This window comes from Chlorocebus sabaeus, chromosome 6 (genome assembly GCF_047675955.1).
Source record: "Chlorocebus sabaeus isolate Y175 chromosome 6, mChlSab1.0.hap1, whole genome shotgun sequence".
NCBI classification, from domain to species: domain Eukaryota; kingdom Metazoa; phylum Chordata; class Mammalia; order Primates; family Cercopithecidae; genus Chlorocebus; species Chlorocebus sabaeus.
This window is the reverse complement of record NC_132909.1, coordinates 48790698-48803936: the sequence shown is the minus strand read 5'-3', so window position 1 is coordinate 48803936 and position 13239 is coordinate 48790698. Positions and strand designations below refer to the sequence as shown.

At 55.1% G+C, this 13239-nt stretch overlaps 1 protein-coding gene across 2 annotated transcripts; it reads right to left on the bottom strand.

Moving 5' to 3' along the window:
* Window positions 1-4: 4 nt before the first annotated feature.
* PALM3 (paralemmin 3) lies at window positions 5-4359 on the bottom strand. 2 transcript variants are annotated; one of them, XM_073016870.1, is made up of 5 exons: window positions 4217-4359; window positions 3530-3672; window positions 3309-3393; window positions 2412-2457; window positions 5-2258 (listed from the first exon to the last, which is right to left on the bottom strand). In XM_073016870.1, the coding sequence occupies exons 2-5, from the start codon at window positions 3643-3645 to the stop codon at window positions 379-381; spliced, it is 2127 nt and encodes a 708-aa protein (XP_072872971.1). In that variant the 5' UTR covers window positions 3646-3672; window positions 4217-4359; the 3' UTR covers window positions 5-378. The 2 variants fall into 2 exon arrangements, with proteins under 2 accessions (XP_072872971.1, XP_072872970.1); XM_073016869.1 differs by lacking the exon at window positions 4217-4359 and having other exon boundaries at window positions 3530-4101.
* Between the last annotated feature and the right edge of the window lie 8880 nt (window positions 4360-13239).

Here is a 13239-nt window from a genome sequence, read left to right as displayed (position 1 = left end):
CGCTTTGAGGTCTTTTTGTTACAGCAGCTCAATCTATACTCTTACTGATTCATCATCTTTGACTGTAGCAGGGTTAAGCCTCAAATTTCCCACCAAGAAATGATGCTGTGATTCTGTGCTGACTACACACACAAGCTGTCTGAGTGCTTTCATGTTTTATTTTCAAGTATAAAGGCTTCATTGCAGAAGGAGGCCAGGGTCACAGGCAGTGGGCAAGGGGTCCGGAAGCCCAGGTGTAGGTGGACGTGCAGGCTAGCTGGCTCCCAGGTGCCACGGTCAGTCCTGTGGTGCCCTGTCTGCGCCTGGGACCCTCTACTGGGTGCCAAGAGGCCGAGGTAGCTGTGAGAGGAGCTGGACGTGGGGTGGAGGGGTGCGGGCTCACATGACCGCACAACACTGGCACGTCTTTTGCTTAGGGCCGCTTGCCTCTTCACCCGGGGCAGATGGCTCAGGCTGCCGGGCAGGCGCATAGGTGGGCACAGGGTGGGCACTGGGGTTGGCGCTGGGCCCCTCCTGAAGCAGTGGCTGGCATTCGGCGGGCTGCTCTGGGGCTGGGGTCTCTGCCAGAAGGGGTGTGGCATCCCCCAAGGGGCCTTGGCCCTCAGCAGCGGTTTGGGGCTTCACTCCTTCCTCCTCCGGGGCTCCTACTGGCTTCTCCTGGGGCTGGGGTCCTTCCTCCTCTGGCCTCGTCTCCGTGTTAGCCTCAAGGGGAGGCCCTGCCTCATTCACCTCCTCTGCCTGGGATTCACTTCCTTCCCTAGACTCCTGTTGTTCTAGATTCAGATCTCCCTTGGTCCCTTGGATCTTCTCTGCCTCCAGTGTCTCCTCCCCTCCCTTCCTCTCTGCCTCCAGTGTCTCCTCCCCTCCCTTCCTCTCTGCCTCCAGTGTCTCCTCCCCTCCCTTCCTCTCTGCCTCCAGTGTCTCCTCCCCTCCCTTCCTCTCTGCCTCCAGTGTCTCCTCCCCTCCCTTCCTCTCTGCCTCCAGTGTCTCCTCCCCTCCCTTCCTCTCTGCCTCCAGTGTCTCCTCCCCTCCCTTTCTCTCTGCCTCCAGTGTCTCCTCCCCTCCCTTTCTCTCTGCCTCCAGTGTCTCCTCCCCTCCCTTTCTCTCTGCCTCCAGTGTCTCCTCCCCTCCCTTTCTCTCTGCCTCCAGTGGTTCTTCGGTTGCCTCTGGCTCTTCCTCCCCTCCTTTCTTCTCTACTCCCAATGGTTCTTCTACCTCCTCCTTCTCTGCCCCTCGCTTTTCCTCACCTTCTTCCTTCTCTGCCCTCAAATGTCCCTCAACTTTTCTCTCTACGCCCAGTGGTTCCTCAACTCCTTCCCTCTCTGTTCCCAGCTTTTCTGCACCTCCACTGCTCTCCAGTTCCAACTTCTTCTCCCCTCCTTTCCTCTCTACCACAGGCGACATCTCCGCTCCATCCCTCCCTGTCCCTGGCTTTTCCTCACTTCCTATTCTCATGGATTCTTCCGCTTTTCTCTTCTCTGCCTCCCAGGTCTCCTCACCTCCTCCCGTCTCAGCCTCCTCGGCCCCCAATGGGCTTTCATCTCCTCTCTCCCTCCCTGCCACCTCAGGCCCTTCCAACCCCTCCACTAGCAGCTCCTCCCACTCTTCACTGAGGGTCACTCTTTCCACCCAAATGAAGGACCCCTCCTCTCCTCCAGAACCTCCCTGCCCATCACCCTCAGGGCTGCCCCGGGGCACATCTTCCCCTTCTCTGGAAGCTGCTGCCTCTAATCTCTCCTGGTGCCTAGGCGAGCTGGACTGCACGGCCTCAGGGACCCTGCCTACCACCCCCGTGGCCTCTGTGTCGCTGCCGCCCACCCCCTCCCATACCACCTCCACGATGCCCCTGTCCTCCTTTACCCAGGCTGGGAGCTCCAGGCTACCAGCTCCCTTCCTGTCTCCGATGGCTTCCAGCACCACTTCCTCCACCTTAGCCTCCAGCTCAGGGCCCGTGGCCCCTGTGGCACAGTCCTCTGTGACCCTCAGCCCTTCCCACACCACACTCACCACACCCCCTCCTTTGGCCTCGCCCACCCGCCCTTTGGATGGCACCACCCTCTGACTTAGCCCCTGCTCTGGAGTAGGGATGGGGCTGGGGCAGGGGCCATTGGCTTCTGAGGCATCCCCTGCTGCCCCAGGGACCTGCCTCGGAGCTGGCAGAAACCCCAAGACATCCTCCCTGGGCTCAGAGGGGGACTCTGGAGGCGTGCCCACTAGTCTGGCCGGCAGGGAGGCTCTCTTCTTCAGATCAGTCTGGCCTGGGGGAGTCAGAGGCGGAGGGGAGAGGACAAAAGGGAAGACAGGGTTAAGATGGAACAAAAGGACCGCCATCCACACTCCCCTTGGGTCACCCTCTCACACCCAGGCTCTGGGGTGACCTGACCCCCAGACCTAGGGGCTCCCACACTTACCTACAGAACCTGCCTCAACAACGAGCTGGGAGAGAGGACGGTGACCCTGCAGAGATGGCGGAGACAAGGTCAGGCTGGCCCTCATCCCCACCCCCAGCCTCCCTGCATGCTAGGCTCCCACCCCACCACCCCTAAATACCCTCAATGGCTCTCTATTACCTTCAGGATCAAACTCCACAGTGCACCTCCGCCTTCCTCATCTATCTTATTGCCCTATATTCTAGGACCTTGCACACAGTAAGTGCTTAAACAATGCTGCATTCCCATAGCCAGTCTCCTGTATTAGGGGCCTACTTTGCCAGTTACTGGTTACCATGGACAAGAGACACTTAAGCCTTTTGTTATTGGCACTTACATTCCAATCAACATAAATACAAATTCAATTTTTTTTTGGAGATGGAGTCTTGCTGTGTTGCCCAGGCTGGAGTGCAGTGGCGCGATCTCCGCTCACTGCAAGCTCCGCCTCCCGGGTTCAAGTGATTCTCCTGCCTCAACCTCCCCAGTAGCTGGGATTACAGGGGACACACCACCATACCCAGCTAATTTTTGTGTTTTTAGTAGAGATGGGGTTTCACCATGTTGGCCAGGCTGGTCTCCCAATTCCTGACCTTAAGTGATCTGCCCACCTCGGCCTCCCAAAGTGCGGGGATCACAGGCGTGAGTCACCGCGCCCAGCCTGTACTGTTGTTATTCCCATTTTAGAGATGGGGAAACTAAGGCTTGGGAAAGGAAACTGACTTGCCCAAGACCACAGAGCAAAGTAACAGCGGGAAGCGGATCTGAATGCAGACCTAGTGGCCAGACTGCACTTGAAGAAAGCTGCATTCCTGGTTCCATGTTCCACTTTGAGGCCTGCTGGCCACGCCCCCCATCCCACTCCCCTGATCACCCCCTCACCTGTCTGCGCCAGCTGGGCCTGTCTGAGGGCTTGTGCTGGGCACCTGTGGAAGCACTTTGCAACAGCTGCAGCTGGGACTGGAGTCTGAAGAAGAGAGACGGCTGCTAGGACCTGGGCCCCCAGGCTCCTTGGGCTCCAGGTTGAAGCTACCAACTCCTTGGAATGCACCCAGGGTCTCGATCTCACCCAGCTGGGGCAGAGCTAGCAGGTCTCCACTCACGTGAACAAGCTGTCTTCCAGGTTCCGGATTCGGGCCTGAGCCTGGCCCTCCGGCGACTGGGGGTCCTTCGAGGTGGGGTCCTCGGATGGCTCTGGCCCTGCAGCTGCCCCATCCATTAGCCAACGTTCCCGGAGAGACTTCCTCTGGGCAGGGGAAGGGAGTCGGCGCTGGGCATACAGACTACTCCGGTCCATGTGAAGTCCCCTCCCGACCCCTGCAGGCTGGGCAGGTATCTTATCATCACCTCACAACCACTTAGATGCGACATACATCAGGCTGAGATACACCGCCACAGTGCCACCCAACGCTGTAAGTGGGCTGACATCCCTTGTCCAAACCCTTCCAAAATGAAACAGGCACTTCCAAAGTGAAATCAATGTCCCTCCCTGCTGGGCCCTCCCTGCCCCAAAGCTGGACTTCGGCTCCTCTCCATCTCCCCCAAATTGGGACAAACAGCATCACCGTCCCAGACTTTTCCCCACATGGAACAAATGTACCCATGACCACCCCACTTCATCCCTCCCAGGCTGGGAAAGACGTCCCCCGCCCTGGCCAAGCTGGAACCAACGCCCCCAACTGCCTGCTCCCCCGCAAAATTGAGGTTCCTATCGTCCCCCAAACCGACTTGCACAGACACCCCCCTACTTCATTCCCCAGGCTAGGCAGGCGCCCCCGCCCGCCCCCAACCTTGAGCCGCTCCACGCGGAGTTTCTCCTCCTCCAGCTCCCGGCGCGCGGCGCGGATCTCCTCCTGCAGCCGCCGCTTCTCCTGCGCACAGAGGACCCGGAGCTGCCCGCCGGCCGGGCGCGGCCTCCACCACCTCCTCTTCCCTCCCTTTCCCCTCCCTCCTCCGCGGGGTTCCCCGGAGCTCCCGAGGCAGCGAGCCCGGCGGGGGTGGCCCAGCGCTGGTCTGCGCCCAGGGCGGGGAGGGGGCTGCGGAGGCGCTGACTCAGCGGCGGGCGGAATGGGGGGGCGGAGGAGGGCGGGGCGGGGGCGGGGCCGGCCGCGCCCGGGATGCTGCGGAGGCCTCGCCCGCGCCCAATGGGGGTCTGTGGATGGGGGGATGTAGGGGGTGGGGCCTTGGGACAGCGATCGGGGGAGGGGCAGAGCTGGGAAGCTCCGAGATACGAGGTTCAGAGAAATGGGGATCAAAGGAAGGGTGCGGCCGGACGCGGTGGCTCACGCCTGTAATCCCAGGATTTTGGGAGGCCGAGGCGGACAGATCGCTTGAGGTCAGGAGTTTTATACTACCCTGGCCGACGTGGTGAAAACCGGGCTCTACTAAAAATACAAAAATTAGTTGGGCGTGGTGGCGCGCGCCTGTAATCCCAGCTACTGGGGAGGCTGAGGCGGGAGAATCTCTTGAACCTGGGAGGTGGAGGTTGCAGTGAGCGGAGATCGTGCTACTGCACTCCAGCCTGGGAGACAGAGCGGGACTCCGTCTCAAAAAAAGAAAACAGGAGAGGAGGGTGCTAGTGAGATGGGGGTCTGAAATGGCGATGCAGCCATGGGAGCACAGAGTAATGGAGTGTAGACATGGAATCTAGAGAGATGGGGTGCAGAGGTGGGGATGCAGAGAGATGGGGTACAGAAGGGGAGTACAGTGAGATGGGGTACAGAAGGGGAGTACAGTAAGATGGGGTACAGAAGTGGGGTGCAGATAGATGGGGTATAGAAGTTGAGTGCGGAGAGATAGGGTGCAGAGGTGGGGACGCAGAGAGATGGGGTACAGAAGTGGAGTACAGTGAGGTGGGGTACAGAAGTGGGGTGCAGATAGATGGGGTATAGAAGTTGAGTGTGGAGAGATAGAGTACAGAAGTGGGGTATAGAGAGATGGGATGCAGAAGTGGGATGGAGAGAGATGGGGTACAGAGAGATGGGGTGCAGGGAGATGGAGTTCCATAGATGGGATAAAAAGGGTGCTAGTGAGATGGGGATCCAAAATGGGGGTGCAGCCTGGGAGTCCAGAGAGATGGGGTGCAGAGATGGGGATCAAAAGGAGGATACTAGTGAGATGGGGGTGCAGCCACGGGGGTCCGGAGATACTGAAGTGTAGAGGTGGGGATCGGGGAGATGGGATGCAGAGATGGGGTCAGAAATATGGGGTACAGAGGTGGAGGTATGGATAGATGGGGTATGGAAGTGGGTGCAGAAAGTTGGGGTGCAAGGAGATGGAGGAAAGAAGGATGGAGGACAGAGATAGGATCAGAGTGGTAGAGACCCAGAGATGGGGGAGTCCAGAGAGACGAGGAAGTCAGGGATGAAAGTTGCCAAGGAAGGACTCAGGATGGGGGCTCCGAAGTAGGGAGATTTGAGAGATAGTGGTCTGATACAAGGCGGTTCGAGAGATGGGGCTCAGGCATGGGGTATTTGAGAGGCTGGGGTTCAGGAATGAGGCATAGACGATGCAGGCTCTGGAAGTGCGGGGGCCACAGCCCCTCATTCTGAGGGTGATAGTGACCAGACAGGAACTCGGGGGCAGAGGGAGCTGAGAATTCGTGCGGGGAGCCCTGGGCGGGGCTGGAGCTGAGGGCGGTCTCCGCAGGGATAACGAAGAAACGAGGAGGGAGCATGGGGGAAAGTTTGGGGGTCCCCAGGGTGCGGGTAGGGCGTCACTTACAGCGATGACTTCTAACCGCTGCCGGTAGAGGGAGCTCTCCGCCATGGGCCTGTGAGGAGAGGGCACGGGCTTTGAGGGGCTCCCAGAGGCCGTACCCGTCTTGAACCCCCCTCTCTTTGCCAAGATCCCTGAGCAGTGTGGAAACCGCCCAGAGCCCAGCAGTTTGCTTGTGTTTCCCCTTGGCACACGGGAAGAGTCTGGGCAGGGGGCAAGGGTCTTGGGAGGGGAACTGAGCAGTGACCATGACTGGTGACTTTCTCTCTTAGCCCTTCCTAAATCTGGCTTTGCCTCTCTCCGCCTCAGTTTCCTCATCTGTAAAATGGGCAGGAATAGCTTGACCACCCTGCCCTTGCCACCCCCGATCTCAGAGGACCTTTACAAGGAACTATTCATGCAGGGAAAAGCTCAGGATACAGTGCTGCAAAAATAGTCCCATTGTTTATTAATAATCATAATTTATAGAATTCCGTGATGAATAATATGTATGATTAATGATAATAACCATCCCCAGTCCGACCTGCAGAAACTCTCAAATGCCACCAAGCCCCTAACAAGCTGTGTGCCTCTTTTTCTTCCCAATCCCACACCCTCTTTGGACCTCAGCTCCAACCCAGAATTTCTCAAGCGCTGGGGGGTGAGGGAGTCTGTGGCCCTCCCACTGTTGCCCTGGTAACTCCAGAGCTGCCTCCTCTACCTGCTAACCCCCCTCCCTGGGGACAAGGGTCACTGGGTCACTCTGCCTAGGACTGGACTCTGAGCTGGGAGGAGGAGGACTTGTCATTTAAGTTTTAACTTGAGATTCCCCTGTCGTTGTCTTCCTCAAAGCATCTCTGCTTCCCAGCCTCCAGAGTGGCCTCTGGACCCACTTAGGCTCCCCCTGGAAGCTGGAGGGTGACTGTCATACTGCAAGATGATTAGGGGGCAGTCAGTGGCACACCAACCTTATCAACACAGACATGCATTGGGCACCCCCGACTATGTCGCTATGTTGACCATGTGTCACAGGCCAGTATCTAGAAAGCAATGTCTTTCTGCCTGTCACCTCCAACACCCGACATGGACGGGCGCTGGGCATGGACGGGCGCTGATCAAGCCCTCAAACATTTATTAATTTGAACAGTTACCCTACTGGGTAAGCCTCATTGCCCAAACTCCAGCTAGGACCTCCCAGATCTTCCGTGGCCACAACGTGAAGGCATAATAGCACTTACAGTGCTTTATGTGTGATATATATGTACTATATATAGCATATAATGTTCTAAGTGCCCTATGGGGTTTCCACTGGGTTCCCACAGCCACCTCTGCCTCCCCTTCCCTGCCTCTATCATGACACAGTGGAGTCGACTCTTTGCTGAGTTGACATTCCAGCTAAGAACAAAATCAGCCAACCATTAGCCAGCCCGTAACACGTGCCGAGTGCAATGTAATTCACTGAATCCTCCCAACGACTCTAGGAGGTAAGCTATAGGAATGTGTCCATTTTATGGATGGGAAAACTGAGGTTCTGAGAAGTGGCAGCAGTTAGACTTGTCCAAGGTCATGGAGCCAAGATCAGAACTTGAAGCTGTCACATCCAAAATACTGAGAGCACAGTTGGTGAGGGGGGCGGGGGTGCAGGTCCAGGAACCCCCATCAAGGCAGCTAAGAGATCCGCCTGAGGACCCTGAATGCTGTTTGAGGCAAGGTATTAAAGGCATGCTCTTTTTTTTTGAGTCGGAGTCTTGCTCTGTCTCCCAGGCTGGAGTGCAATGGCTCAATCTCAGCTCACTGCAACCTCTGCTTCCTGGGTTCAAGCAATTCGCCTGCCTCAGCCTCCTGAGTCACTGGGATTACAGGCATGCGCCACCAAACCCAGCTAATTTTTGTATTTTTAGTACTGACGGGGTTTCACTATATTGGCCAGGCTGGTCTTGAACTCCTGACCTCAAGTGATCCGCCCACCTCGGCTTCCCAAAGTGCTGGGATTACAGGCGTGAGCCACCTCGCCCAGCCACGAAGTCATGCTTTGCAAGATATCCCAAAGGAAGTCCCGATTCCATGCTTATAGGTTTGCCCCTGGGGGAGGGCTGAAGTCCCGTGGTCTCCTCTACCACCCCCAAGATGTAATCTCCCTGCCTCTTCCTTGCTGGGGGGGATCGGGTTCCCATTGCTAAGCAACCAGGTTTGTAGTTGGTGAATAATGCAATGGAGGACCTAGAAGGGTGAGGAACTGAACTGGGGTCCCTAGTGTGGGGGGGAAGACCCTTTTCCAAAACTCTTTCCAAACCTCTGAAGCCCCCTCTACCCTTTTAACCTTAAAAAGCTCTCACCCCTCGGCTATGAAAAGACTTCACACACCCCATTCCATCTTGCTTATCTCTAACTAACTCTGGAAGAACAACATAGGCGGCCCGGGCTTCTGGCCACTCGCAAGAGTTGGCCATTTCATGAAGGAGGTCATCTTTGCAATGTTGCCATTGTCTTTCCCAGGCTGGGAGCTTTTAACTGTTGGATCTCAAGCCTTTTCTCCCACCCTGGACACTGAGGGGGTGATTCTGGAGGCAAAACGTGGAACCCAGTGACCCTGACCTTCCCCACTCCCCGCACCACAGCTGTAGCCCCACCCCCTGGCTGGACTTTGGGTTTTCAGCCCTGGCAGTGGAAAATACCTGAAGAGGAAGGGGCAGGGGGAGCCTATATCTCTCTCCCACCCCATGACTCTTTAGGGAAGGGTGACATTGACGAGCCTATGGGGTTGGCTGGCCACCCCCTCCACTCCTCAGGTCCCCTTAGGAGAGGCCACTGGAGCGCTCAGCTCCCATACAAGGCCAGCATCCCCTATGAGCCCCTCCCAAGGCCCTGCCCACCAGCCCCCCTGACCCCACAGACACTTACATGGGTGTGGCCAGAGACCACACCTGGCTCTGCAGGGCCATCTCTGCCCAGAAGTTCACTTTCTGGTCTCCGAGTTCTGGACCCACCACTCGCTTGCCTGAAGGTGCCCCGGAGGCTGTGACTTGGCTGCCTGGAGTGGGGGGGGCTGCGGGCGGGCACCGGGAGAGCTGGTCCAGCGGGTTTGGGCCAGGGAGGCGGGAGGCACACCAGAGAGGGGGGCTGGGGGCTGGAGGGCAGTTCTGGGGAGGTACTATCAGCTGTCCTGATAAATTATTCACCAGTCTCTGGCCTCTTTGTTGCACTCAGCTGCCTCCCGGAAAACATGCTTTCACACACGCATGGTCAGGCGTGGGGGTGAGAGTACTGAGTCGGTGACTCCCCCTGCCACCAGAGAATGGCATTTCTACTTGGCACCCCAATCATCTTGAGTCTGACTGCCGGCCAAGACTCACCCACGCGAGAGCACCATTGCATAGCACACAGGCTGGAGACTGTTTCATTTTTTTAGAAATGGGGGTCTCACTCTGTTGCCCAGGCTGAAATGCAGGAGTGTGATCATAGCTCACTGCAGTTTCAGACTCCGGGGCTCAAGCAATCCGCCCACCTTGGCTTCTTAAAGTGCTGGGATTACAGGCATGAACCACCACACCTGGCGGAGAACATTTTTTAAAATTACTTTTTGAGGCCAGGCGCGGTGGTGCACGCATGTAATCCCAGCACTTTGGGAGGCCCAGGTCGGTGGATCACCTGAGGGTGGAGTTCAAGACTGGTCTGACCAACATGGTGAAACCCCGTCTCTGCTAAATACAAAAACAAAAAAAACCAACAACAAAAAAAAAACTTAGCCGGGCATGGTGGTGCATGCCTGTAATCTCAGCTACTTGGGAGGCTGAGGCAGGAGAATCACTTGAACACGGGAGGCAGAGGTTGCAGTGAGCTGAGATTGTGCCATTGCACTCCAGCCTGGGCAACAAGAGCAAAACTCTGTCTCAAAAACAAAAAAATTACTTTTTGAGCTGCGCACGGTGGCTCACGCCTGTAATCCCAGCACTTTGGGAGGTCAAGGTGGGCGGATCACGAGGTCAGGAGTCTGAGACCAGCCTGACCAACATGGTGAAAACCCTCCTCTGCTAAATATACAAAATTAGCCAGGTGTGGTGGCACACCTGTAGTCCTAGCTACTCGGGAGACTGAGGCAGGAGAATCGCTTGTACCCAGGAGGCGGAGCTTGCAGTGAGCTGAGATCGCACCACTGCACTCCAGCATGGGTGACAGAGTGAGATTCCGTCTCAAAACACACACACACACACACACACACACACACAAATAGAAAGAAATATAAAAGCAATTGGTGCTGGCTATGGTGGCTCATGCCTGTAATCCCAGCACTTTGGGAGTCTGAGCAGGGCACATCACCTCAGGTCAGGAGTTCAAGACCAGCCTAGCCAACATTGCGAAACCCCCATGTCTACTAAAAATACCAAAAATTAGCTGGCCATGCACCTGTAATTCCAGTTACTCAGGAGGCTGAGACAGGAGAATTGCTTGAACCTGGGAGGCGGAGGTTGCAGTGAGCTGAGATGGCATCACTGCACTCCAGCCTGGGCAACAGAGCAAGACTCCATCTTGAAAAATAATAATAATAATAAAAAGAAGGCTGGGGCCAGCTGCAGTGACTCACGCCTGTAATCCTAGTACTTTGGGAGGCCGAGGCAGGCAGATCACGAGGTCAGGAGATTGAGACCATCCTCGCTAACATGGTGAAATCCTGTCTCTACTAAAAAATACAACAACAAAAAAAATTACCTGGGCGTGGTGGCAGGCGCCTTTAGTCCCACCTACTTGGGAGGCTGAGGCAGGAGAATGGCGTGAACCCAGGAGGCAGAACTTGCAGTGAGCCAAGATTGCGCCACTGCACTCCAGCCTGGGCGACAGAGCAAGATTCCATCTCAAAAAAAAAAAAAAAAGAAGAAGGCTGAGTGTGGTGGCTCATGCCTGTAATCCCAGCACTTCGGGAGGCCGAGGTGGGTGGATCATGAGGTCAGGAGTTCAAGACCAGCCTGGCCAACATGGTGAAACCCCGTCTCCACTAAATATAGAAAAATAAGCCGGCCGCAGTAGTGTGCACCAGTAATCCCAGCTACTCGGGAGGCTGAGGCAGAAGAATTGCTTGAAACCTGGAGGCAGAGGTTGCAGTGAGCCAAGATCGGGCCACTGTACTCCAGCCTGGGTGGCAGAGTGAGACTCTTTGTCAATAAATAAATAAATACATAAAAGAATAAAATAAAAATAAAAGCAATGGGCGGCAACTGCAATTGAGGGTGAGTTATTGAGAATACCTGGGATGGGGCTAAAGAAAGAGTGCTGCTATAGGCTGGGTTATGAGAGACCACTTTCCTGAAGAAGTGACATTTGAGGAACCAGCCACTTGACTGTCATTTCCTTTTTCTTTTTTTTTTGAGACGGAGTCTGGCTCTGTCACCCAGACTGGAGTGCAGTGGCCGGATCTCAGCTCACTGCAAGCTCCGCCTCCTGGGTTTACGCCATTCTACTGCCTCAGCCTCCCGAGTAGCTGGGACTACAGGCGCCCGCCACCTCGCCTGGCTAATTTTTTGTATTTTTTAGTAGAGACGGGGTTTCACCGTGTTAGCCAGGATGGTCTTGATCTCCTGACCTCGTGATCTGCCCGTCTCAGCCTCCCAAAGTGCTGAGATTACAGGCTTGAGCCACCGCGCCCGGCCTTGACTGTCATTTCAAGCAGAGAAAACGGCAGTGCAAAGGCCCTGAGGTGGGAATGCAGTTGGGGGAGGGGTTAAGGGAAGTATGAAGCTGAAATGAAGTGACACAAGGGGACAGGGTGAGAAGATGTGACCTGAGAAGTGGGCAGGGCCTGCTGGGGCAAGGTAGAGAATTCATGTTTTTATTCTAAATTTGGTGGGAGCCTTTGTTTTATTTTAATTATTATTATTGTTTTAGAGATGGTGTCTCACTATGTCATCCAGGCTGTTCTTGAACTCCTAGGCTCAAGTGATCCTCCTGCCTCAGCCTCCAGGGTAGCTAAGATTAGAGCAAGCCTCTGTGCGTGGCTTGATGGAAACCTTAGAGAGGGAGGAGGTGGCTGGAACAAGGATGGAGAGAAGTGAATGAATCCAAAATCTGTTTGGAGGCGGAGTCAAGAAGTTTGCTGATAAATTGGAGGGTGGCTAAAGGAAAGAAATTAAGGCTGACTCCTGGGGTATTTTTTGGCATGAATAACTGAATGGGTGAAACTGACACACACAGTAAGGAGGAGTAGGGTTGGAAGAACCAAGAATGTGGTTTTGGAAGTGTTCAGTCTGAGATGTCTATTAGACCGAAGACTGCTAGATATGAGTCTAAAGCCTAGGGGAGCAGTCAGAGTTAGAGATATAAATTTGGAAGACATCAGCATAAAGATTATATATATATTATATATATATATTATATATACATATTATATATATGTATATACTAGAGGTGGAGTCTCACCATGTTGCCCAGGTTGGTCTCAAACTCCTGGCCTCAAGTGATCCTCCTGCCACAGCGTCCCAAAGCACTGGGATTACAGGCGTGAGCCACCAAAACCAGCATAGATTTTTTTTTTTTTTTTTTTGAGACTGAGTCTCACTCTGTTACCCAGTCTGTAGTGCAGTGGCACGATCTTGGCTCACTGCAACCTCCGCCTCATAGGTTCAAGGGATTCTCCTGCCTCAGCCTCCTGAGCAGCAGGCCCACGCCATCACACCCAGCAATTTTTTTTTGTATTTTTAGTAGAGACGGGGCTCCACCATGTTGGCCAGGCTGGTCTCGAACTCCTGACCTCAAGTGATCCACCACCTCGGCCTTCCAAAGTGCTGGGATTACAGGCATGAGCCACTGTGCACAGCCCAGCCTAGATGTTTAAAACATGAGATTGAAATTTGTCAGAGCCTGAATCCTGGCAGGAAAGATTGTGCACTTAAGGCTGGGTGTGGTGGCCCACACCTGTAATCCCAGCACTTTGGGAGGCCGAGGCGAGTGATCACGAGGTTAGGAGTTCAAGACCAGCCTGGCGAAGATGGTGAAACATTGTCTCTACTAAAAATACAAAAAATTAGCTGGGTGTGATGGTGGGTGCCTGTACTCCCAGCTACTTGGGAGGCTGAGGCAGATAATTGCCTGAACCCGGGAGGCAGAGGTTGCAGTGAGCCGAGATCGC